Source organism: Marmota monax, unplaced genomic scaffold, assembly GCF_021218885.2.
Source record: "Marmota monax isolate L192 unplaced genomic scaffold, Marmota_monax_Labrador192_F-V1.1 WCK01_AAM20220418_F8-fsc00033, whole genome shotgun sequence".
In the NCBI taxonomy this organism is placed as follows: Eukaryota; Metazoa; Chordata; class Mammalia; order Rodentia; family Sciuridae; genus Marmota; species Marmota monax.
The window spans coordinates 9,672,556-9,698,065 of NW_026694282.1; the positions used below are offsets into that span (position 1 = coordinate 9,672,556).

Consider the following 25,510-nt stretch of genomic DNA (forward strand, 5'->3'; position numbering starts at 1 on the left):
TTTATGAACAATTCCAGCAGAAAATTGCATTTTCTGGCCCACATATACCTTTGATGTGTTCTAGAGGCAAGACTGCGGCATGGGAAGACAGAATATTTCACAATCTGCCAGCTAGAAAGAGCAAAAGACTGTCCAGAACCACTGCCTACTCACCAGTGACCTGGTCGACAAGAATACGAGAAGTAATAATGCGTCCATATTGTGAAAACAGCTGTTCCAACTCCTTCTGGGTCATTGTTTTCGGAAGCCCGCTGACATATAAGTTTGCATCTCTGATAGAAGCTGAACTTGGGCGAGCATAAGAAACCTGGAAAAGGGGAATAAAATTAAGTGTATATGCAACTCAATCACTTCCTTTCAGAAACTCAAAAACTGCCTTTAGTAACTTTTCCATAAACAGCATATAACAAGCATTGATGCTAATGTTTACCCGATTTGCTCACTTCTGGGGAAATTCTAGACAAATGGCAAGGGCCATTCCTCTGGGTAGAGAGGAAAGAACATTTGCCATAAGAGGGTGTTTAAGTTCTCAAAACAGATCAGGACCACTCATGGTAACAGGCTGTCCTCAGCGGGGCCAACCCCCCAAAACAGAGATTTGGGGCCATCACTCAGGCTTCTAAATTCATCAGACACATTTTTATAACCTTTTTTCCAGCCTATCCTAGAAAGATAAGATATAGATGGCATGGTGGTACCACATTGCTAAATATCGACCCTTTGTCAGTAAGTGTGCCCTTTTGATTTAGGCCAAAAGAACTTACTTTCTTCCACAAATTCCAATGCATAAGTGAGCTACACCCTCTATTCTCCATTATCTTCTTGTCTGCAAGTCTTTATAACCTGGATTTTCAGGTTCTAAGTCCTTGTATTGACTTTGCTTGCCTTGTTATGTATTCTCAAGATGCTTCCCATCTTTGAACTATAGTATTCTAAATCTCAAGGATGGAAGACAAAATAGTTTGTTTATGATCTCCACTGTTGATGTCTCACTCATCACTGTATCCTCAATGTCTAGTTAATGCCCAACAGGTGATAGATACTAAATTTGATCAGTAAAGCCTATCCAATATCTCCTTGATCCTGAGGGTCCACAATTGTGTCCTAGACCAGAGCATTTAAAGGGGCAGTTCATCAAGTCATCTAGATATTTTGCCTAAATCATAATCAAGAACTCCTTTTCCCATAATCTCTGCCCGCCAATATTTAGACAGCTATGAGTTTCTTGAGTTATTCCTGACCACATTCCCTTTGTTTTGACTGTAAGCTCTTCTGGACGAGCTAAGGGCAAAGAAATTTCCATAATATAATCTATATCCAACATTATTCATAAAAATGACTAGTGCATTTAACTCTGGGACCAATTTGCCAGGGTGTCATAATATGATTACATGAGTGCCCATCTTTAACCTCATTTGTTACCCTTAAAAAGAACTTTTAGCATGAAACACTCAATATTTTCTCCTTGGTTTAAATTATGCCAACAGCTATTACTTTTTTTTCCCTCCCCAGAAACAAGAAAAACAGACCAGATTTCTACATTACTTTTAAGTTCTTGCTATCTTTCACCCCTTCCCCAAGAGTGTTTACATTTAATACTCCTATCCTATCCTACAAAAAGAAGGAATTTGAAATAGTGGTGTCGAGAGAATAAAACACTATTCAGATATAACTTTTTTCTCTATGCCTAAAATAACAAAGACTGGGAACTTAAACATACGTGCAAAATAAGAAATAGAGGACAATTTCATGTGATTTAAATGGAATCTAGTCTTGGGATTGCTGTAACTGCTAAATCAGCAGCCGCTTAATTATATATGTATTCAATGATGTGACAAAATGAATATCCAAGTTCTTATCTAGACGACAATTCCCAATTTTCAAAGGAAGCTGAAAACCCCACTACTTGATGCCCACGTCCATATCTAGGACTCCATGGCTTTATTTCTGAGGCAGGGAACTTCTGCAAGTTATACATCAGTGCTCCAGATGGAACATGTGACTCAAGTGTTCCCCTTGTGAAGGGCCACTTCTGTGGGCTCCAGAGCAAGCATTATACATTCCCAAAGGAGGCTGACTCCTGAGGCCTTGAAAGCAGGCAGCAGAGAGCAGGCAGGCAGGCAGCCTTTACATAGACTCTGAGCACAGTGTAAGGCAGTGTAACCATGGTTAAAGACAACGGCTCTAATCAGTGTGCCTGTACTCAAAACTAGGTTCGCTTTTCATGGATTCTGTTACTCTGGGACAAATTCTTTAAGCTTATTATACCAAATAATTGCACTTTCTTTGTCTGGTTGTTAGGAATAATTAAGTAAAATAATTTCTAATACACATGAAAAGCTGAAATGCCTAATGTCTAAAAACCTAAGTGATTGTGTTATGAGTATCATTTTACCACTATGTGCATCTGATATTTAGGAAAAGACCCAGACCATTAAAGTTTAAAGTAACCTGAGTCCATTACAGTGTTCCAGAATAATTTACTCATGCAGGGATATTCACTGCTTTGTGCATTTCAGATGAGTGTGGGTGGAGTGTTTTAAAAGTGTCCTAAAATATATTTAGAAAAAAAGGTTTATATTTAGTGCTTATATAAAAGCTTTGAAAACATACCCAGGTCAGTTATGTTTTCCTTTTTATTTATTTTTTCTTTTCCCTTCAATATCCAGTCTGTAGTTCACATTGCTTGATTCCCAAGCACATTAAAAGGGCTCTAAGACAAACCTTCTCAAGATGGCATTTTTCAGTAACCTTGTCTAAGAGCTGTTTGCATTACCACAGGCAGGACAGAGATGACTAAATTGCATCATGTAATAATGGACTTACAGTTATGCTTATAAGGGTCTGTCATTTAGAAAGCATTATCAAATACAGTATTCTGAATGTGCCTGGCAACAACACTGTCAGGTAAACAGGGTTGAGATTATACATGAAGTAATTTCTGGTTAGGGAAAAAGGCAAAGATAAGGTTATAAGGTATGCCTAAGGTTATACAGAGCTGGTGCTCAATTCTTGATTCCCACTTTGATGTTCTTGACTCCCAATCCTTGTCTCCTCACCCAGTTCTCTCTCCATAGCATCATCATACTATGGAAACTACCTTATACATTCCCTTGTTCAAGAATTTGGAAAAGTTCAATATATATATAATGGTTAGTTCAAAGTTATTTTATTTCATTTTTCTTTTTTTTTAATTTTTAATATTTATTTATTTAGTTAGTTAGTTGTCAGTAGACACAACATCTTTGTTTGTATGTGGTGCTGAGGATCGAACCTGGGCCGCATGCATGACAGGCGAGCGCCATACCACTTGAGCCACATCCCCAGCCCTCATTTTTCATTTATTTTCTTAAAATAACTTTTCCTCAAAGTGGTTAATAGTTGATTTTAACTGGAAAACTGCACATGATAACCTAGTTTTATTATGTTTTAGTTCTTAAAAATTAGCAATGCCACCCCAAAGCACTTCCAGAAGTAGAAGAAAGGGAACATAGCTTTCCATCCCAACACGACATGTTTGCTGTTACTTGGGATGAATGCAGCTCCCTCTACCTCTGGTCTGTCATCATCCTCCCTTCCAGAAAAAGCAAAACATTTCTTCCATCTCAAAGGATTTTTAGTAGAAAATGTACTTACACCAAAGTGAGAGGGCTGCTTGCAGTGGGATAAGGATTTATACTTTGGGGATTTAAATCAGTTACCAGACCAAATTTTATATCTAGTAATTATCAGCAACCTTCTCCACTCTGGCTTTTCTGTGGATTTGGAACTTGTACAGCCACCTTGTGTTAAATTGCTCATCCAGAGAACCAGAGGGGCTATCTTCAGCTTCAAAGTGTGAAGCATGCCTGTGGGTCTTCAAGACTCAATTCCCTTGGAGAAGACTCACGAGAAGGTTTGCTTTAAGTGGCAAATTCTGCACTAGAAAGACTTCAATACAATGAGCTTCCAGCCTACACCCTACTGGGGTCTAAACAGCTTCTTTCACCAAGTGCAAGCTGTTCTCCAATCTGCATTCACTGGATTAATATATGGGTTTGGATTTTAAACTTCCACTGCCATTTAAACAGGTGAATATATAATGCCTGAGCAGCAAGGTTATGAAATGTCAAAACTACTAAGTGAAGGATCTAATTTAGGAGGCAGCCAGAGAGTCTACAATTTAAATACTTAAAGATGATACAGGGAGAACAAAACTGAACACCAAATCTACTCCAAAGATAGCAATTTAAAACTGAGGTTTATTCTGCAAGTTCTCACAACCCTACAAGTGATATAATAAACTGAGACAAGCAATACTGAGATGACTTGAGGGTAGAGGAGTAGAGGCATTTAGAAATAAAAGGCAAATAAATATTCTCACCCATGGCTTCTTAAATTGGACTTCGCAAATGAGATTAGACTGGACAAAATAGAGATAAAAATAGATTTATCAAAGTAATTAGAGGTCTCAAAAATGAAAAATAGTTTGAAATATACTATATTGTAATTAAAAACTCATTTCTTCATCAACACCTAAAACTAATTATACATTAAACATGCAAAGATAAATGACATATACTGAGAGTGGGCTATCAAAACACAAGTTAATCAAAATACACAGACTTTAAGGAATGAAAACATCTTATGGATAAAACTGGTACTTTTTTAAAGTTTAATATCCTAGTACAATTCTTTCAACAGAAGTCCATCTTAAACACCTTTATTCAAAACACAACTATTTTCATTTCTCTGATTCATCAGGTAGAAAGATTAGTGACAGTGGACATTAATACTAACAGATTAAAGTGATGAGGTCCAAAAATAAAGAAAGCAATTCCTTCCTTTCTTAAACTAAGAAGCTTTGAAAAACCACCCACTGACAAGATCACCATTGAACAACTTTTATCACTTGTCTATTACTGACCCAGGACTACAAACATTAAACCTGAAAATTAGATTCTTGCTACTTTAGACTTTTTAAAAAGCTCCATTCAATCTCCCCAGCTAAGAAATAGACAAGGTCATAGCTATTCCTATTTAAACTGCAAGTTAATTGCTGTTCATATCAAAAAATGGAGTTTTGATGGGACTATCTAAAAAATGACACTATTACTAAATAAAAGTTAGCTCTGGCAAGCAGCAGCAAAGGTCTTGCAATAGCATCATGGCTACACCGACAACTGACTACACTGGCTCCTCCTGAAGAGCCCAAAAGTACCTTACACAGAAGGGGTGATCTCAGCTCACAATTCAGGCCACAGACCTTACAATTCACCCAAAAGGAGTGTGTGTGCTTTGATCTGCTTCCAAACGCAAAACCCTACCAGGAACAGGTTTCAAACACACATCAAGGCATATGCATATCACAGTCCAAGACTGAGTTTTCAATAAGGAAGGGCATGCTTCACAACGGGTTGCAAATGTAAGCCCGAGCAGTAAGAAATTAGATTAGCTCCAACAAAGGTGTTAGAGCCAAAAGAGATAATCACAGCTAACAGGAAGGCTTATGAAGGGTATTTCAGATTAGGGCAGTTACCTTTGATATTCCAAGATACAGGATTTAGAAAACTACTTCAGTAGAAAATACATATGGAACCTCAATTTTACGTAAACTGAAATTGTTTTAAGACCTTAACTAAAGTGAGGAGTTCAGAGATACCATGGAACAACATGTGACGGTATTATTCTCTGCTTAAAATCCCTCAAGGACTCCCTAATGCTTTGAAGATTAATTTTAACTTTCTTAAGTCTTTTATTCTCAGGTCATTGCCTACCATTTTTTTAAAAAGCGCACAACCTCCAAGTTTTCCCAAGACTTCCAACTCCCTCACTTCCCATGTTAATCGAAGTTGTTCCTTCTTTGAAGTTCATCACCTAGTCCCTGAAGTCAATACTCATCAATCCTGCTCACTGAAGTCTTGCAATAGCATCATTTTCTTAGCTGTATGTACCCTGCTCTCTATATATTTTTTCTCTTATATACTAGCTACTTGCCTTATGACTGGCTTACCTCCTTGAAATAAGAAACCTTGCCATCATCCTACCTGTCATAGTAGCCACAATCTGTTGTCATAGGTGATGATGCTTTGAATACAAAACAGACTAAAAACTCTATCAAACATTTTAAAAATGGAATCTCATTTCTCAAATTGGCGATACAAATCCCTATAGGAAACAATGTCTTCAACAGAATAACAAGTTTTTTTTTGTTTGTTTGTTTGGGGGGGGGGGGTCTTACTAATTTTTGGAACAAAAACAAAATGCAGAGATCATTTAGGTCAAATTCTTTCTACTCAGATAAGGAGACTAAAGCACAGAAAGGCAAAGTGACTTATCCAGAGACAAAGGAAAAAGAGTTGGATGTAGGATTCAGAGGTCTTGACTCTCAATTGGTGCATTTTCCATTACACCATTTGCTAAAACAAAGCCTTTGAAATCACAAGTCACTTAGCTAAAGGACAGTTACTCAAACGATGATCAGACATTTCCAAGGGGATACCAGAAGAGAGATTGTAAAGAAAATCTTGCTTTTCTAAATAACACATTTTCTTATACATATAAAGAAACATGAATTCATCAACATTGAGTGCTTCACTTAGTGGTTATAATACTTCTAATAATGGCTGAGATTAACTTAGAAGAGGTCTGAGAAAAATCTAATATTTGGAGGTGGGCAAAGAAGAGAAAAAAATATGAACTGAAGACCAGTGCCTTACACCAACTAAAATGTACCCAAAATAGTTGGAATCTTTTTGCTATTAAAGAATTTCTGTCTTTAAAATAAATTACATAGAATCAAAAGAAAAGAAAGGCAGCAACTGGTTGTTTATACTAGGGAGATGTATCAGCCTCACATCCTTTTCAAGTTTTTGTGCAATATCATCAATAAATGCCAAAGTGATTGATCTTAGCTTCAACTTAAAGATGAAACTAAGTGGTGTTTTAAGAACTGAACATATGACATTGTTGAAGATAATGCTAAAACCACTGAATAGTAAAAGGACACTGGTTGCAACATTTGTTTTAGGCAACTAATCAAACTGCAGACTCGACAAGTTATATTTCCGTCTGCAAGTCTTAAATTCAGCCTGTGAAAAATCTACCTTGAGCAGGGTTTATTAAGTCCTACCTAAACTGTTTCATCCATGTGTACCAATTAAATGAGAACCTAAGAAGACTGTCCTGAGAGACATCTTTATTTTTTATTTAGGTGTGATAGCTGGTAGATAATTTTGTCCTTTATTGTTCATCCTTAGTTATAGCAGACGGTTGGCTCAACATGGGTGTCTCATGTTGGTAAATGCAAACAGAGAGTATTTGGTAAATATATTCTTAAACTGTGACTTACAACTGTCTTCTTAATTCCTAACTATCTCTGCATGTTTAAAATAAGTATATAAAAATAAAATTGGGCGTAATCATCATCACCAATTTATGAAAGAAAAAAAAACAGATCTCTGGGGTCAAATAGGACAGAGAGGAAGCTTTGGCAAGGAATGATGTACATAATTTAACAGAAATGCTGTTCAAAGTTTACATAATGAGGTATCTTCCAAATCCACAGCAATTATTAAAATCAATTTGAAGAGTACAGGCATTTGTAAGAGGATGACAGATGAGTGTGCAGGACAGCCTGAACCCTGATTGAGGTCTGAGGCTGTGTTATGGCAGTAGAGTCACCATTCGGCATCTTTAAATGGGCTGACTGAAAATCCCCACTTTCTTTATCCAATCATACTTACTAAATAAACATAATATTAAATATATATTAATTATATACTAAATTCTCCCCAACTCCCCCACTCTCTATCATCTGTTAGAACCTAACCCCAGGTGAGGAAGATGCAAAATGAGAAGCAGAGGATATGTTGGGAAAATAATAGAAGATGTTACAATGGACCTCACAGAATAACACCCAGCTCCAAATCAGGGTTATGTGTGTTTCTGCCTGTAGGAGACAACTTATTTACCCAATGTGTCAGTGTGATTTCCAGAGAGAAAAAATAAAAAACTCTGGGCTGGTTACTCTAGCAGGTAGTAACAATTTGTTACTTCAGACACTTTCATCACATATATACTATTAGCTGGGTGCAGTGGCACATGCCGCTAATCCCAGCAACTTAGGAGGCTGAACCAATAGGATCACAAGTTCAGGGCCAGTCTTGGCAACTTTGTGAGACCCTGTCTCCAAATAAAAAATAAAAATGACCAGAGATGTAGCTCAGTGGTAGAGTTCCCTGGGTTCAATACCCCAGTACCAAAAAAAAAAAAAAAAAAAAAAAGTTTGAGAGCCTTAACAAGGGAAATCTCAGTACTTAGTAGTCTGTACTCAGAGGTAAGGATTCTTTAATTCTGCCAAAAGGCCAGACTACCTCTGGCGCTTCCTTCCAAGACAACAACACTGAAATATAAGGCGGTTTTCGTCGTAGGTTTTAAGCTCCTAGAGGTTGAAATGTTAAGTGTATGCCTATTATAGAGTCATACCCACTGAGGAGGTACTCTAGCAGCTGGCAAGTAGGTATCCTGCATGGCCTAGGCAGGAGCTATTTCTAAAGTTTTGCTCAGTCAAGATGATTATAAATTGTGATACTTACCCCAAACAACTTGGCTTTTTATGCTTTCATGGAAACAATACAGGCTAAAATGGCTTACTGAAAAATAAACAGTACTCATCTATTTCTTAAAGAGCCATTTTCTAGTAATGGCTTCTTAAGGGTTCTTTCAAGATTATAAAACCTGATCATAAGACATCTCCAACACAAGCTATGTTGTTATCAAGAAAATTATTAGAATTTTATCTCTAAAAATGTTTAAAATATAATTTGTATGTATTTGAATATCAAATATGCCTAAAGCATTATCAACAAATTAAAATACTATTAGAAAATCAAAGAAAGACTATGGGTTGGATGACATTCATAAATTGAAGACATTTAAGAATAAAAGTTAACTAGTTGGTAAGGCATGGAGAAAAAGAACCATTCTTCTCAAGTCAATTCTGGTGGATCAAACACCTAAGGGCTTGCACAGGCTCATTATCTAAGGCCTAAGAGGAAAAAAAATATATGAAAAAGACACTAATGACAGACAAAAGTATGGGCTAGTGGATGTTACAAAGAAAGAAAATCCTCATAAAGGGACAGCCTTAACTAAATACCCATCTTTTGCAAACAGCTGCAGCAAGTCCATTACACGTTCTTTGTCTAACCATATCTTCATCACATACTTATGCTTACCAGGAATTGCCAGTTTTGAGCCACCCACCCAAAGTTAAAGATGATCAAACAACAACAAAAAAAGAACTCCACAGAATGTTTCACTTTTAACTGTACTTAAATTGTTTTCTTTCCAACTTTGAGCACATTGGGCAGGTCTCCACTGCTTCTTGTGAACAATATTTAGAAACCTCCTGATGTAGAAATTATAAACAGAAACATAAGAATTCTTTAAGGTACTTGGAAAACAGGGATCCCTTTTCCCTCAGAGAGCAGACCACTAAAGAGAAATAAAGGAAACGTGCAGTGAAAAATAAGTGCTTTTATGGTCAAAGAAAAGTTGATAAATGACAGGATGCAGGGCAGATGGCAATTAGAAAATAATGCAAGGCATAAAGAGAGGAATTAGACTTGCATATTGAGGATGAAACCCCAGATGAGCCAGAATCAAGATTTCTGTGAGCTGGGTACAGTGGCACATGCTGAGGTGAGAGGATCTCATGTTCCAAGCCAACCTCAGCAATTTAGCAAAGCCCTAAATAACTAAATGAAACTCAGTTTTAAAAGAAAAAAGAAAAAGGACTCAGGATGTCGCTCAGTGGTAAACCACAATGGGTTAAATCCCCAGTATCCAAAAAAAGATTTCTGTTGACAAAGTTAATTCTGCAATGGTGAGTTGGGGGCAGATTCAGAGACCATAGATATCAGTCAGGGTGAAACTTCTATGAGCAGAGGAATAACAGTTTAAATGTGGGGAAGAATCAGCTGACAGAAACATAGGAAAGTAGAATACATGAGTTTTCCCATCATAACCTAGGAGGGAACAGTTGAAATCAGTGTGGCAGTCAAAAAGCTCATTAAATACCATATACACTAAGTTTCCCCTTTGTTATGTAACCTGGGGAAAAAAAAACTGCTTCACCACAATGTTAGCCAAGCTACCCAAGTCTTCTCTGACCTACTTATATATACATTAATAAAAACATAATGATCCTATCTCTGTACAGTAAATACTGCACAGGCAAACTTCATCTTGGTATCATTTGCAAGTAGTTTAAATGAGCCCCAGGTCACTGTAGATCTTTGCAGAACAAGGCAAGTACATTTCTGTGATAAAATGAATTAATCTATTCAAAATTCATTCCCATAGTTCCTCAATAAATTAAGTCTTCATGAGAGGGGAATAAATGCAAAATATGGAGCTAGGTTCAGTCAAATATCCCTACCAATCACTTATGTAAAATGCTATTACGTGACAGAACATGTGCACTGAGTAGTTTTCAGATATGAGTTCCTTCTAAAAGGTACATCAGATAAAGGCCTCTGTGTCTTTGGATGAGCCATTTCTCCATAATACTTTCCTTTTCTTCACCTAGTAAAATATATTTTGTAAAACCCTATCACCCTTAAAATTATTGCAGAGACCTCCAGACAGCCAGCAACATGGCCATTTCCATTGTAGTCCACCTTCCCCACTGCACGACATCAATGACAAGACTACCCCTTGTCTTCTTCTAACACTGTTCCAACATTGAGCTAAGCTGACTGGTGCACACTAAGCACTCAAAATGCTTGTATAATTAAGAATTTATTGAACTGCCGACAGATATTACCTGTCCAAGACAACATAGCCATGGTTACGTACTAACAACAACAACAACAACAACAAAAAAAAACTTGTAATTAAATACCTTTTAAAAAAATTTTACACTTGAGTCAGGTGAGGTGGCACATACCTATAATCCTAGTGATTGGGAGGCTGAGGTAGGAGGATCATAAGGCCAAGATCATCCTCAGCAAAATAGTGAGACTCCATCTCTAAACAAAAAATTTGAAGGATTGGGGCTGGGGTTGTGGCTCAGTGGTAGAGCTCTTGCCTAGCATGTGGGGCCCTGGGTTCGATTCTCAGCACCACATAAATGAAACAAAGGTATTGTGTCCACCTACAACTAAAATATTTTTAAAAAACACACACCAAAAATAAATTTAAAAAAAAAAAAAGGACTGGGGATGTAGTTCAATCAAAAAAAAAAAAAAAGATAAAGTTTCACATTTGTTTGTGCTTGCACTTTGTGTAGTAAAAAGCAAAGGGGGAAAAACATTATATTGGACATGAATAACTTTTAAGATTTGCAACCTTCCCTAAAAATTTAGAGACTATTAGTCTTGTTTTGGTTTCATATAATAGGGCCCTAAGGGGAAAGAACTCTTAAACATGAAATGATCATTTTTTACTCAACCTTTAATTCACCTTTAAAGATGTTAACCCTTGAACATCCAAAAAATTCCTAATAATCTTCCTCCTCTTTTGAACAAAGATCAAGATTTTTTCCCCCAGCAGTTCAGTCCCCTTTCAAATACCTGTTTTAAATTTAATATCTGTAGTCCATGTCTATATTAATAAGTAAACCATACAATATCCAAGGCTATTTTAGGCCTGACCTGACTCAGTTGCCAGGGATCTAATGTGTGTGTACATGCACACATATATCCACACATGAAATGTTAGGAAACCAACTCCTTTTCTTTCAAAGTTATCTTGGACTGTCTATGCCTTTAGCTCTCAATCAGAGCAAAACAGACATCAGTGTGAGATACATACATATCATAAATGAGAAAAAAAGGGGTAACAGAAATATTATAAGCCCTCCTCGCAGAGCCTAAGACGTTTTACCTACATGTATTTTGCAGACCTGATGTTAAGTTATACAACTATGAAGAATTTATTCAATACATAAGGGGATAACCCCTAAAACATTACTGAGTGTTTTATGACTTTAAATCTACCAAGACATTTCTCTCTTAACGTGATTAGACATTGGAGAATAATCACAGGGAAAGCATTTTTTTAAAATGAACTGATTTGCAAGACTAATAGTCTCAAAGACGATCCTTCATTCTCCAAATAACTATTAGACACCTGAGCTGTATTTCCCTAAACAGCTTTAATAAAAAATAATTACTGTATTCCTAAAGCCCTTTGAGTGTCAGTGGTGAAGATCCTACAAGAGGGTTTTAAAGGAAAACATGACAACCTACACAGTACACAATAAAGAGGCTGTATCATTGCCATTTATAGAACTCCCTCAGAAATGTAAAAAGAGGGTAGAGAGGAGGGGACAACCACCTTTATCTTTGCTCCAAGGCAAAGTGCTCTTCTCCTGTTTCAGATCTGTGGAAGACCCTGACTTTACCTTGAGAATCTTGTCCCCAGGTATTTAATTACCCTTAATGATCTGGCACTGGGCCCTTTTTCCCCAAGTCTCACTGATTGATAACATCAGTAACTGTTGCTGGCCGTAATTAAATCTCCAAATAGCATCCCCTTTACTACCTGGTAGATCAATGCCCTTTAACACCAAGGTAAGAAGTACAAAGGTGAGGGTATTTCTAGCCCTTCCTTCACAGTCCATCTGACACTGTGGGCCAGGATAGTGTGCAGGCAATGCATATTTCACAATTCCCCCAAGACACTGCTTAACAAAGAACACCAAAGAAAATACTTGGTAGTAAAAAGTTCTTATTTTTAAAAAATATTTATTTATTTTTAGTTGTAGTTGGATACAATTATTTTTATGTGGTGCTGAGGATTGAACCCAGGGCCTCGCCCATACTAAGCAAGCACTCTACTACTGAGCTACAGCCCCAGCATGAAAAATTCTTATTAATCTTTTTTTTTTTTTTTTGGGGGGGGGGGGCAAATCTGAGCAGGATGAAACATTCCGAACCTTTGGCAAGAGTATGCCCTCCTATTATATAGTTGTGGGACAAAATTCAGTTCACAGGGTCAATGGGTTTCTAAATTAAGGTTGTATATAATCAGTGTTGTCCTAAAAAGTTTATAGCATGCTATGGGTGGGAGGCCTTATGATGAGAGCTCAAATTCCCATTTATTCAGGCCCTAGCTTGAATGTGCAAATATCCAGATATTAAGAAGGGTGGGAGAGGGGTATAGATGTGGGGAGTGGCTATAAAAGACAAATTTTTATTTAATTGAAAAAGCAGTTTTCATGATCTACAGAATCACAGTCATCTTGGTCCATATTAGTTATCTCTGAACTCAAGACAAGAAACACCCATTTTAAATGGATGAGACCTGAACAACCATATGGCAATTCCCCAAATACTCTCAGAATCAAATATGCAATAAATTATGTTAATGTATTGGTAAAGTATTTAATGACCTTCAAATGCTGAAAGAATATTATTTCTTGGGTAAATCCAGCATTATATTCATTAAAAGCACATTAATTAGTTTCAATCACTCAAGGTAGTTTAACATAAACCACAAATGAGAACCTTGTTATTTACACAGAGATTTGTTTTGAAACAAGCACTACAGAGTACTCCAATGCAAATTGTTAAGGTACACTAAAAAGTGGTTCTCAGGGCAGGCCAGCACCTGTTTTAAGAATCACCTGTGGTGGCCCATAAAATACAATTTCCTTGGCCTCTTCATTTAGTAGATGATCAGATTCAGCTGGGGCCCAGAAATCTGAATTTTATCAACCACTCCTTCCTAGCAATATTGATGGACATGCAAGTCTGGGCAGCCCCTTGCATAATAGATGTATAATAGGTGATTTTCAAACTCTGGGGCTTATTAGTATTTCCTGGAGAGTTCATAAAAATCAGATACCAAATCTTCCTCCTTACCATCCACTGATGCTAGTTTCTGAATGAGACAAATTCCCACATCACTTGAAAGCATTTATAGAAAATACAAATCAACATATGCAAAAATGTAGAAGCAAAACAAAGCCCATAAAACCCATCCAAAATAATTTCTAAAACTCGGACTGCTTGGATGTGACTGCTTTAGGGAGCCCATCAGTCTGGCCTGCCCTCTGTGAAAAGACCACTATGCTTGGTAGAAGCCTTTGAGGTGGAAATCACTCTCAAATCTTTCTAGGAATGGGAATAGAGTCATTTAGCTAGAGCAAGCAGGGACAGTAAAACTGTTAATACAGACATTTAACAAAACTCATGCAAACTAATGCTTTTCCTGAACTATCAGTTTTCAGGACCATGTGAGTGCTGTTTGTCCTTGCCCTTCCTGTGGTTTACCTGATGGCCATTTCTGGACTCATTAGTAACCTCAGAACCTGAGCAGGAAGGATTAAATTTCTTATTCCTGTGGGAGGAAGAAACTTTGCACTAATGACCAAATGAAAAAAAAAAAAGTAAAAAAGAAAGGAAGAAGGAAAACAAAGCACACCAGAAGATTTATTGCTTTTTCTCCCTAAACCCACTTTTCCATAACATAAATTACAATAAATGCTAAAGTAGCTAAAAAGAAAAAAAAAAAAAGAAAGAACTAAGCTACGCACTGCAATTGTTTCCTTTAGAGTAAGGGTAGCTTTTTCATAATTCCTCCTCAGCTAGATTTCTAAAATAAAATTTTGACATAGAAACAGAAGACCAAGAAACAATGGAATATTCCTGATCATTGCCTTGTGTAATTCATAAGACAACACAAGTATGTTCTGCCCTGATAAGTGGTATTCACAGTGACCCTATACGCTGGTACCATCTCCAACATGGTACTAGATTTCTTTATGAACAAGAAAACTAGACCAAGAAAGGGAAAACTGAAAACAAATCCAGAACTCCAAATCCTGCTACATTCCAAGGAGTCCTGCAAAGAAGTGGGGGAGAAAGGGCAGGCAAGGATCAGACTTTATGTATTGTGTACTTTCAAAATTTAGTCCTCTCCACTTGCCCATAAGCAACATGTCAAAATACTTCTGGAAACAAAACTTTCATAAACAAGTCTGATGTAGCACTGTAGATAAAAAAGTGATGCTAAAGACAAGTTGGGAAATTCTGGCAAAGGTGGGTGAAAAGAAATGGACCATCCATGCTTTTCTAAAGAGCTTATACAAATTTAAAGAGATCAACACCAGTGTACTTTTTGGTCATTTTAAAACTAACATCGAAGATTCTCAGAACCTACTAGAAAAGCATCCTTGAAGAAGGGATAGTCTCCTATAAAATAGATCCAGGAAGTTGTTACAGTAATTCCTTTGTTGTTCAATTATAATTGGAAAAAAAACTGATCAACATTCACTCACCTATCTTCTAAATATGACTTCCATACACCAGTTTTCATCCCAGACTGAAGTTCTGGACTGTCTCAAGAGCTCAACCTCAAAGACAATATAGCTCTTCCACCCACTCAACCCTATTAATTCTGTTCAGAGTCTCAAGACACTGAAAGGCCCCCAAGAGTATCGGGCTTATTTATACTATGTGGAACCTACAACCTGTTCTAAGTAAATAATCAATAAACAACATGAGGTAGGAGAAAACAAAAGCTATCCTATCAGCCATAATGAAGCCAGTAGCGCTATTAGCACCTGTTAAGAAGAGTAAGTCCCTTACACTAAGCTTCATTTCATGGAAGAAATTAAGTATATGCCTATCAGAGACCATTGATGCTTCTGCATGAATCCATATAAAAAGACAGAAGTCCTCTGACGTTACTATGAAAAACAGACAGCAAGAATGAAGGGCTCCATCTTTGGAAGCCAGCAGCACATTCACCTTAACTCTCAAGCTAGCTAGGACAGAAAAGACTGTAGCCAAACTGGCCTTGCATCACCTTTCCTGGGCTGTAAATGAACTGAAGCCCAACCCTACCTTCCTCTTAAACAACCACTGAAAAGCAAAGTGCTACAGAAAACTTGGAATGGAACCACTGTTTGACCCAGCTATCCCACTCCTTGTTTTATACCCAAAGGGCTTAAAATCAGCATACTACAGTGACAGCCACTTCAATGTTTATAGCGACTCAATTACAATAGTCGAACTATAAAAACAACCTAGATGCCCTTTTGACAGATGAATGGATAAAGAAAATGTGCTATACATACACAATGCAATATTACTCAGCCTTAAAGAAGAATGGACTGATGGCATTTGCAGGTAAATGGATGGAGCTGGAGAATATCATGGTTAGCCAAATAAAGACTTCCAAAAACCAAAGGCCAAATGTTTTTTTCTGATATGTGGATGCTAATTCACAGTAAGGGAGTGGGGGGCTAGGCAAGAATAGAGATACTTTGGGTTAGACAGAGGGGAATGAAGAGAGGGGAGGAGATTTGGGGGTAGGAAGCATAGTAGAATGAATTAGATATCATTACCCTATTATTAATTATATATTATTACATGACCTGGTGTGAGTCTATATCTTGTAAAACTAGAATAGTGAGAAGTTGTACTCCATTTATGTATAATGTATCAGAATGTGTTTTATTGTCATGTATAACTAATTAGAACAAAAACAAAAAAAGTGAAGTTCTAAAAGTGCCTCACTGAGATGCTTGTGGAGATGCCCATTTATAGAAGAGCATAAAGAGCCAAGGAGAAGAGTGCTGTTCAGGTGTAAGGAGTCCTGGTCATTCAGATCAGTATCAGTTAATCCTGTCTCCTTGCTAGGGTAGAACCCAAAAGGATCTGATTACATGGCTGTACTGTATGGTGGAGCACTTGAGCCCCTTCCTCAGCCTCATTATTATGACACAACCAATTTTATACTTACCATTCTAGGGCCTACAAATACCTCAAAGTTCCCACAGACTCTAAGTGATTAAATTTCAAAAACAGAATCTCCCCCCTCCAAACAAACAAAAAAAGGAGCAATTTCCTAAAACCACACTAGAATGACTTCTGTGCCCTTTCCCCCACCTTTCAACAAGCACAGGATCACAAAGAGGCAGCTTTTCCAAAAGAAGAATTTATAAAAACTAAAATTCTCCACACTGGTTACAGAAAAGAAACAGCAAGGATATTGTGGTATGGACCTCACTGTTTAGGCGTCTACCTGGGCCATGACTTTCCTGTGGAGCAGCATGCTTGGGTAACAAAATGATCCATCAACTTCCTCCTAAGGAAGATGGGTTCAGTCAATTACTGAGGCTCCCACCATCACCCCCCACTGTGGTCCACAAGCAGGGATGGGCAGAAATCCAACTGGGGACCCTGCCACCAGGCACCCAGGTCCTCACCCCTCCCTCTCTGCTGGCTATCTCCATTGTAAATAACTGGGGGAAAATATATGAAGAAAATTTGTTTGAAGAAGGACAAGTTATTGCCTTCTGGGAATTCCCAAATGTCATCCAACTCTCACTCTGGCAGTAGCTGGAAGGAGCAGGAGGAACACAATAGTCCCAAAGGGAGGACAAGTAAGTCAGGAACCTATAGGCCACCACCAATCCACACTAAGACCCCACTAGGTAAGGAAGAAACCTCTGGGCTTTGTGTGTCAAAAGACCCAAGCTCATAATGGAGCATTCTAAAAAACACATAAAGGGCATTACATAAATAACACATTAATCAAAAAGTCATCCCTATTTCTCACCTCAAATAATGACCATGTACTACTGGACTCTAAAGGTGTAAGAATTTTATTTAAACATACTGAAGAGTTTTTGTTAAGCAGAAGTAGCAATATACTGTTAAAGCCTGACATATGGCTCTAGAATATTCTTCCAAACCACAGATTAAAAAGAAAGTTGGGGTGGGGATGTAGCTCAGTGTAGAATGCTTGCCTAGCACGTGCCGATTCTCTCTCCAGCACCACACACAATATATAAAAGGAATTATGCACCAGGTCGGTCTGTATTTTTAAAAAGACAAAATCATTTACTCAATGTTTCCATTCTTACCTCAATTTTGGCATATATTGTTCCACGAACGTTTTTGTACTCCACAAACAGATCTGCCTAGACATTTATTAGGCTAGCATTTCATATAAGTTTTCAGGAGATTTGAGGCCTATCCTTGAAACTATTATATCCTAATTTTCCAAATCTGTTCAAGGTAAAGGTAAATAATGGTCCATAGACAAGTCTAAAAATGAGGAGTATAAGAGATGATTTACAAATTTCTACACTTTGTACCATCACCAACAATAAACCCTCAGAAGAAAAAAAATTAAGAAAAAGTAAACACACACACAAAAAATAAACCCACAGAAGCAGTGAGGTGTGATGCTGAGATATGGGGAGTTGAAGTACAAAGCCAACTTGCCTCTCTTAATGAATACTCAAGCCCAACTGTATCACTGTTCTGCTGAAAACTCTGCCAATCTCTCTCACCTGAGAATCAAAGCAAGTCCCCTTTGCAGCACACTCAGCTTTTATTATCCCTCCTCACTCTCAGGCTCACTCCCACATGGGCCTCCCATCTTGCTTTAACAAATTCCAAGTGCCTCCTCTAATGCCAGCTTTCAAACTTCCATGCCCTGCACTGTGTCACTCTCAAAATGGTGACATTTGTCTCAAATCTCTCAGAACTGTGCTGCAGGCATTTTATTAGAGCACCTTCCAGGTGAGCAAGCCCTTGGCAAATTTACATTCCATCTTCCATGCCCTTTCCTTCCCTACACTAGGGTCCATTTTACACAGCACCTATATGCTATTTCTCAATAGTTAGAACTAAATTTTACAGAACTTAAAATGAAAAGAAAAAAAAAAACAGGCTCATCTCAATAATCCTAGTGAAAAACGGTAGAGCTAGAACGGTGTTGCTCAACACAGATTTTACTATTCTTGCTAACTCTTCAACAGTGGTAAAGGGGAGAAGTTAAAACTGTCAACAGAATAGGATGCTGCCTGTCACCCCTAACCACTTCATTCCACAGGATAAATATCATCTCGTTAAAAAACAATTAACATGTAATTTTTCAGAGACCATGAAAAATTTCTCTCCCCCCAAAGATATAAATAATATTATGAATAGAAGTTATTAGTAAAAATTAATTATTCTAAGTCAATTATTGGTTGAGTATTTCGTACCCAAAATGTTTGGAACCAGAATTTGTTTTAGATGTCAAATGTTTTCAGACTTTGGAATACTTGCACATACATAATGAGATAACCTGGGGATAGAATCCAAGTCTAAGCACAAAATTCATTTGTTTCATGTACACCATATACACATACCCTTAAGGTAATTTTATATAATAGTTCTAATAATTTTGTGCATGAAATAAAGCTTCATGGTGTGGAATTTTCCATGTGTGGTGTCATGATGACATTCAAAATTTCCAGATTTTGGAGCATTTCAGATTTTCCAATTTATACCCATAACACATTATACAGCTATAAATAGAAACTTAAATGGTTAAAACATTTGTCCAAGATTGCACAGCAAGGTGACTTAGGGAAAATAAGACTTCAGAAATACTGTTCTACATTCTTCTTATATTCAGAGTCCAGTTCATGCTAAACAGATTTTTTAACTGCAAATATGACATTTACTAATTGAGAAAAAGATAGGCTAGTTAGAAATAAATTTAACAACAAAAAGTTAAAAGCAATACAATAGTTTAGAATTAAGGTTTATTAGCTTTGCTTAATTGCTGTCAAACTTTAAGGATGGGTATTACTATTAATATTTAATATTTCAATTACTTATAATAGAAATTTTCCATATGGGCTTAAATAGAAATTAATTATCTTTAGGCAAAGGTAAGTGTAGCGTGTTCTATGCCTGAATGATTAAGAAAAAGATCGATTTCATCAAGACCAAATTCAGGCAGTTTTTCTATGCTGGTAGTATTTCTAGAAGGGGTTTTCTTTTGTGGGTAGAGAAGAGACTGGTTTCTAAGGGCAGTGCCTATAAAAATAAAAAATTCCAGGCGTGCACAGTGATGCATGACTATAATGCCAGTTCCTAGGGAGACTGAGGCAGGAGGCAACGCGTGTGAGACCAGCCTAGGCAACATAATGAGATCCTCCCTCAAAATAAAAAGGGGATGAAACTAGAGATCATTATGATAAGTGAAATAAGCCAAACTCAGAAGGCTAAGGGTCCCATGTTTCTTTCTCACATGTGAAAGCTAGAGGAGAAAAAGGAAAAGAAAGGGTGAGGCAGGGGTCTCATGAAAATCAAAGGGAGATAAGTAAAGAGACCAGGGTGTGGGAGGAGGAACCGAAGTGGGAATTGCTGCAGAATGATATTGGCCAAATTATATTGCTATATTGTGTGTGTATATGAATATGTAACAACAAATCCCACCACTGCATATAACTATAATGCACGGATTTTAAAAAGCGGAAAAAAATAAAATAAAATAGGCTTGGGATCTAGCTCAGTGGTAGCATGCTTGCCTGGCATTATGCGAGGCCCTGGGTTCAATCCCTAGTCCCATGAAAACAAAAAAAGAATAAAAGTTCTATTCCTTGAGATAATGGCTCCTATTTTCCAATAAAAAAAAAAAAAAACAAAAAAAACAAAAAAAACAAAAAAAAAACCTCCTCAAGAATTCTGGAAAACTAGAGTTTCCTAAGCTACCTGTAGAAAAGGCAACAGCTGGGAGAGCAGGCAGCAGTCACCCGGCCACTTCACTGTACTCATCATAATCATCTATCCAGAGCACATGATGGGGACACATGCACATACATGTTTGGAAATGATTTTATTTTGCAAAAGTAATGATTTTACTTCTGATCATGAATTGAAGTCTGCACTGCTTTAATCCAGAAATACTTCCTATTATACTTACATTTTATCAACACTTAAGGTACCCTAAAATCAAAATGAGCAGAAAAAGAGCATGAAGCCTGAGACGAGTATCAACCACTGGAACCCTGAAGAGTCCACCAGTGGAAAGGTTCCCATGGGGACCAGAGAGTTGCTGATGAGAAGCTCCTGCCACCACAATACCATTTCTGATGCTGCAAAGAGATATTTTTTTGCCCCCTGGGTAGCTTAATTGTACATATATTACACCTTTTCTCTAATATTTGAAGCTAACACCTTGTAACAATCCCACCTTTTTTCACCATGTCAATATCAGGGACCACGTGGGCAAGGTTCAAACCACAAGAGCTACCTATCATGTAGCTGAAGGATGCTCTGATATCCCTATCGAGATAAGATGCTAGGACTTCTCTCCATTTAGGAAAAAAGTGTTCCGTAGGAAAAGAGAATAACTATATTGAGATTTTTAACCTACTAGTGACACTCTTGAAATAATTCCAACATGGGCATATTAAGTTTTCTAATTTCTAATCCACGCTTTCTAAAAGCAAAGACTGTTTGAATCATATTAAGCTCCAAATTCTAATCTAGCATCTAGCAGACTCAAGAAAAAAATTGAAGTAGTAGTCTGGTTAAAAGAATTAACCACAAAAGGGTTACCAAGGCAAAAACTAGAAGACAAATGGAACTTTGCATATCAAATATCAAATAGAAAACCCACCAATAAAAAGGTATGTTTTGGCAGTTCCTAAGTGGTTGGCCTCAGATTTGCTGTCACAAATTATCTGCCATTGTGCTATGACACACACACCTATAATCCTAGCAATTTAAGAAGCTGAGAGGAGAAGAAGGCAAGTGGAATCCAGCCTGGATGATTTAGAAAAAATCCTGTTTCAAAACAGAAAGAGCTGAGGATGTAGCTCAGTGGTAGAATACTGTGGGGGTTTAACCCCCAGTATAAACCCACCAACCAATCCTTTCCTAAATCTCATCTGGAGATGACCTAATAGAGCTGAAGTGGGTCCTGCAACCTGTATTTCTCTCACTGCCCATGTGATTATCACGTAACCAAGTCTGGGAACAACTGCTTTAGGATCACACAGTACCTGAGGGACTTTGCTCAACTCACTGCAGAAACAGCAAGTACGTGTCATTTATTCAACATCCCATCTATTACCAGAAGCCCTACTGTGCTGATGCTGTTAGGAAGCCCCAGGAGAAACTGCTAAATAAACCACCGTTCACAGCACTTGATTCACTATTTCAATATTCCAATAACCAGGAATTTTACCAAAGTCATACTAACTGTTAAGTGGTATTTCTTGTGTCTAATTCTAAACTCGAGGGGTACTCAAACATTTGTATACTGATAAATAAAAATAAGCTGCTACTTTCTGAAATAATGCATGGTGCTATGGGCGAGAATTTTGATGTAGGTATCAGAAGACAAATATTTGAGTCAGTTTTGTGCCTGGTGTTTTAAGAGTACCATGGTCTTTACTCTTATTGGGGACAGAAAATAATGCTTATACCTAAACCACAACATGATTCCAAAATTTCTGTGGCTCCTCATGGAAAAAAAAAAATACCAAGAAGGGACCCAGCATGAGTTGGAACAACTCAGCAAGGCAGCAGCTGCAGGTGGGACTTCTGATGGGCTCCAAAAGATGGACAGCTGCAACTCAACCAAAAATGAACGGGAAAGGGTGCACCAGGAAGTGGGAGCCCCAAGAGCATACACACAGAGACTGGGAAGAGAGCCACTTGCAAGGGAAGAGTTAGTGTTACTACATTGGAGAACAGCAACGGCACTGGCGACAAGTCCCCAAAACTGAGCCAAATGATGTGGTGAAACAAGAACATGACAAAATTCCTTCTGAGGAGTAACTAGAGGATAGTGGTATTTTTAAAGATTAGCCTGACAGCCATCATCAGGATGGACGAGAGAAGAGAAAAAGAGACTAACTTATGAAACAGCATCCCCAGGACTAGAAAGAAATACAGCTTGCAAAAGGTACTTATAGCTGTGAACACTTAAAAAATCTGTCTCAAGACCTTTGCAGTAATACACAGGACCTGTCTAATTCAAACTAAGGGGAAAAATGAAAAAAAAAAAAAAAAGGCAAAATTGGTGATATAGACTTTTGGAAAGTGGTCTGCTTTGCCTCTCAGTGGAATCTGGGCCAAATTGAGGATACCAGCTGATATCTGATATTTTTACAGGAACCAAATGGGGGTGGGGAAAGTAGCAGCCTGCTGCTCACCCATCACCCCACCCGCATTTCAGAAAATCAGAAGAGGAATAGCAGATGTTACAGTATAAAAGCCACAAGGCATTACTGTCCTTTCTTCCACATTTTCAGCCCAAGCAGTTGGGCTCTGAAGAAAGAAGTCTGGATCATGGACGGTAAGTAAGCAGCTGTCATCAATGGTCTCTTGAAAACCTTGGACATTTCTCTTAGGGGGATCAGTTTCCTCTGCATTTCTACCTTATTCTGAATCATTACAGCAGTTGGGATGTACGCAAAAGAACTAAAAATGAAATGAGGATGACTTGTCTGGAGTGCAGAAAAGGGTGTTTCCTGGGCACAGCCATTTCAACCATACATCCCAGGCTTGTCTTAACCACATCTCAGGTCCTCAGCCTAAGACACACCGATATCCAGGACTCCTGCTAATTTAAGCTGGGGAAGGGGATACCTGCACAGATATGCAGGAAAGAGTAGACAAAACAGTCTATAGACAACTAGATGCTGGATGTCCTTCATATATATACACATGTGTGTGTGTGTATATATATTATATATATATCATATATAATATTGACTATTACTTATTAGTATTATTAAAAGATTAATATCTTGGCACAAAAAATACAAAAGGTGTGAACAATTCATAAAAAGCAATTTAGATTTTAACAAAATTCAAAGGAAACTTAAGTCTTTATTATCTTTGTATTAAAAATCTAATTTTCCTTCAAATCTTGATAACACAGTAACTAGTTCATTTTCTGCCTTAAGGGTAAAATCTTTTTCTTCATTAAAAAAAGTCCAAGGAACACACAGAATTCTTGGACACCTTACATTTGAGTGCATTTGGGAGCCACCATGAAGTTTTCTTTAGCAAAAACACAGCTGACAGGACTTGTTTTTTTATGGGCCAAGAAATATAAAGTAAAAGATGTCAAAACTACCCAGGGTTAACAAATTACCTTAACTGACAATTCTAAAATAAGTAACTTTTAAGCACAAAGATGACACTGCATTTCCAGATACCTGAAAAAAATGAGCACAAATCTTCTAGACAAGTCTCTAAGCAAGATGAATGCCACAGTCAGCCTTGACTAACTTCCCCTCACCACTTCAGGCTATAGTGTGAGCTGATTTCTTAAATCACTGGTAGAAAACAGGTTCCAACTTGATTCAATTGATAGAGGTTGTCTGGAACACTATTTTGAAAAATATTTGGGAGCCACATCTAGACTCAATGAGAAAGGGTGTCATGATTGATTGGCAATGTCTACACTGGGCAGGAGAGTAAATTGACGGTATGGGTTCTAACAATTTGCTAGAAGCAACATCACTTGTATTTTCTAAAGGAAAAGAAATCTATACTATAAACTAGATCAACTTCTTATCCAGAGAGAATCCACATAAGAATTTCAAAAACACACTAAAGCAGAGAAGTATCCACAAAATTATTTACTATATGTCTTGAAAATAAAAATATAAGAGGAAAAAATAGCCCATGTGTCAGGTAAGCTTTCTAATCACCTTCCTCAAAGCAAGCTGAAATCTACTAGAACAGAGTTAGATCACAGCCCAACCACCAAATCCAGAATGCTACCTGTTTTTGCATGACTGGTGACCTAGGAATGTTCTTTACATTTTTTAACTTGGGGGAAAAACTTTGTGAAACACAAATATAAATTCAAGTTTCAGTGTCCATACATAAAGTTTTCTTAGATACAGCCACATACATTCATTTATGTAGTGTCTATAGTTACTTTCATGATTTCAGGGCAGAGACTGTGAAAATTCTAGGACAAGAAATTGTGACAGAAGCTACACTTGCATGCAAACCCTTTATAGAACACAACTACCAATCCCTGCACTCAGGACAAGTCTAAGGATTTTTCAAGTCATCTGGCAAGTAATTCTCTTTAGGCAAGGAGATTTAATTCAGTAGGCTTCATGAAGTACTTGTTTAGCCACTCGGGCCTTTGCTAATGTATGACTACAATCACATATAGTATTCATTAATAAAGTTTCCCCATTGTGCTACAAACAAAAATATTCTGTCTCCCAGAAAAGTGTTTGTATGGGCCCAAAATAAATACAGGAAAGGACTATGAGTAAACCTTAATTTTTTAAACTTCTGTTCTACAAGCAGATTTAAAAGAACTTTAAACATACTTTTATTGTTTTGGTTTGAAGTCTCAATCCATTCAGGGTGTTGATAGCTTTCTCTGCATCCTTGGGGTCAATGTAGTTCACAAAGCCATATCCCAAGCTCTGCCCTGATGGAAGGGAAGGGGAAAAAGGCACACATTAGTTCTACACCACTGACACAGAACTTTCACTCTGCCATAGGGTCTTATCATTAACACCAGCATGTTTTCTCAAAGGAACTCTCCATCATTCTTACAGAATTATACGTGCAGTCTTTCTTCAACTCCTGTCTACTGTATTTGCAGTTGAAATATCAGAACTCTTCAAGCAGTGCCATTTAAAACAAACAAACAAACAAAAACCCGCACACATCCCAGGGGGAGTTCCATCCGTACACAGGGCCTGCTTAAGCCTAAGCGCCCTAGCAGGGAG

General features: G+C 37.5%; 1 protein-coding gene across 17 annotated transcripts in view; it reads right to left on the minus strand.

Moving 5' to 3' along the window:
• Elavl2 (ELAV like RNA binding protein 2) overlaps nucleotides 1-25,510 on the minus strand; it is a 153,348-nt gene that overhangs the window by 13,229 nt on the left and 114,609 nt on the right. For all 17 annotated transcript variants that reach the window (XM_046467381.2, XM_058586389.1, XM_058586391.1 and 14 more), the window contains 2 exons: nucleotides 25,103-25,206; nucleotides 154-307 (listed from right to left, as the gene is read on the minus strand). In XM_046467381.2, the coding sequence (XP_046323337.1) occupies nucleotides 154-307; nucleotides 25,103-25,206 (258 nt within the window). The remainder of the gene's footprint in view (nucleotides 1-153; nucleotides 308-25,102; nucleotides 25,207-25,510) is intronic.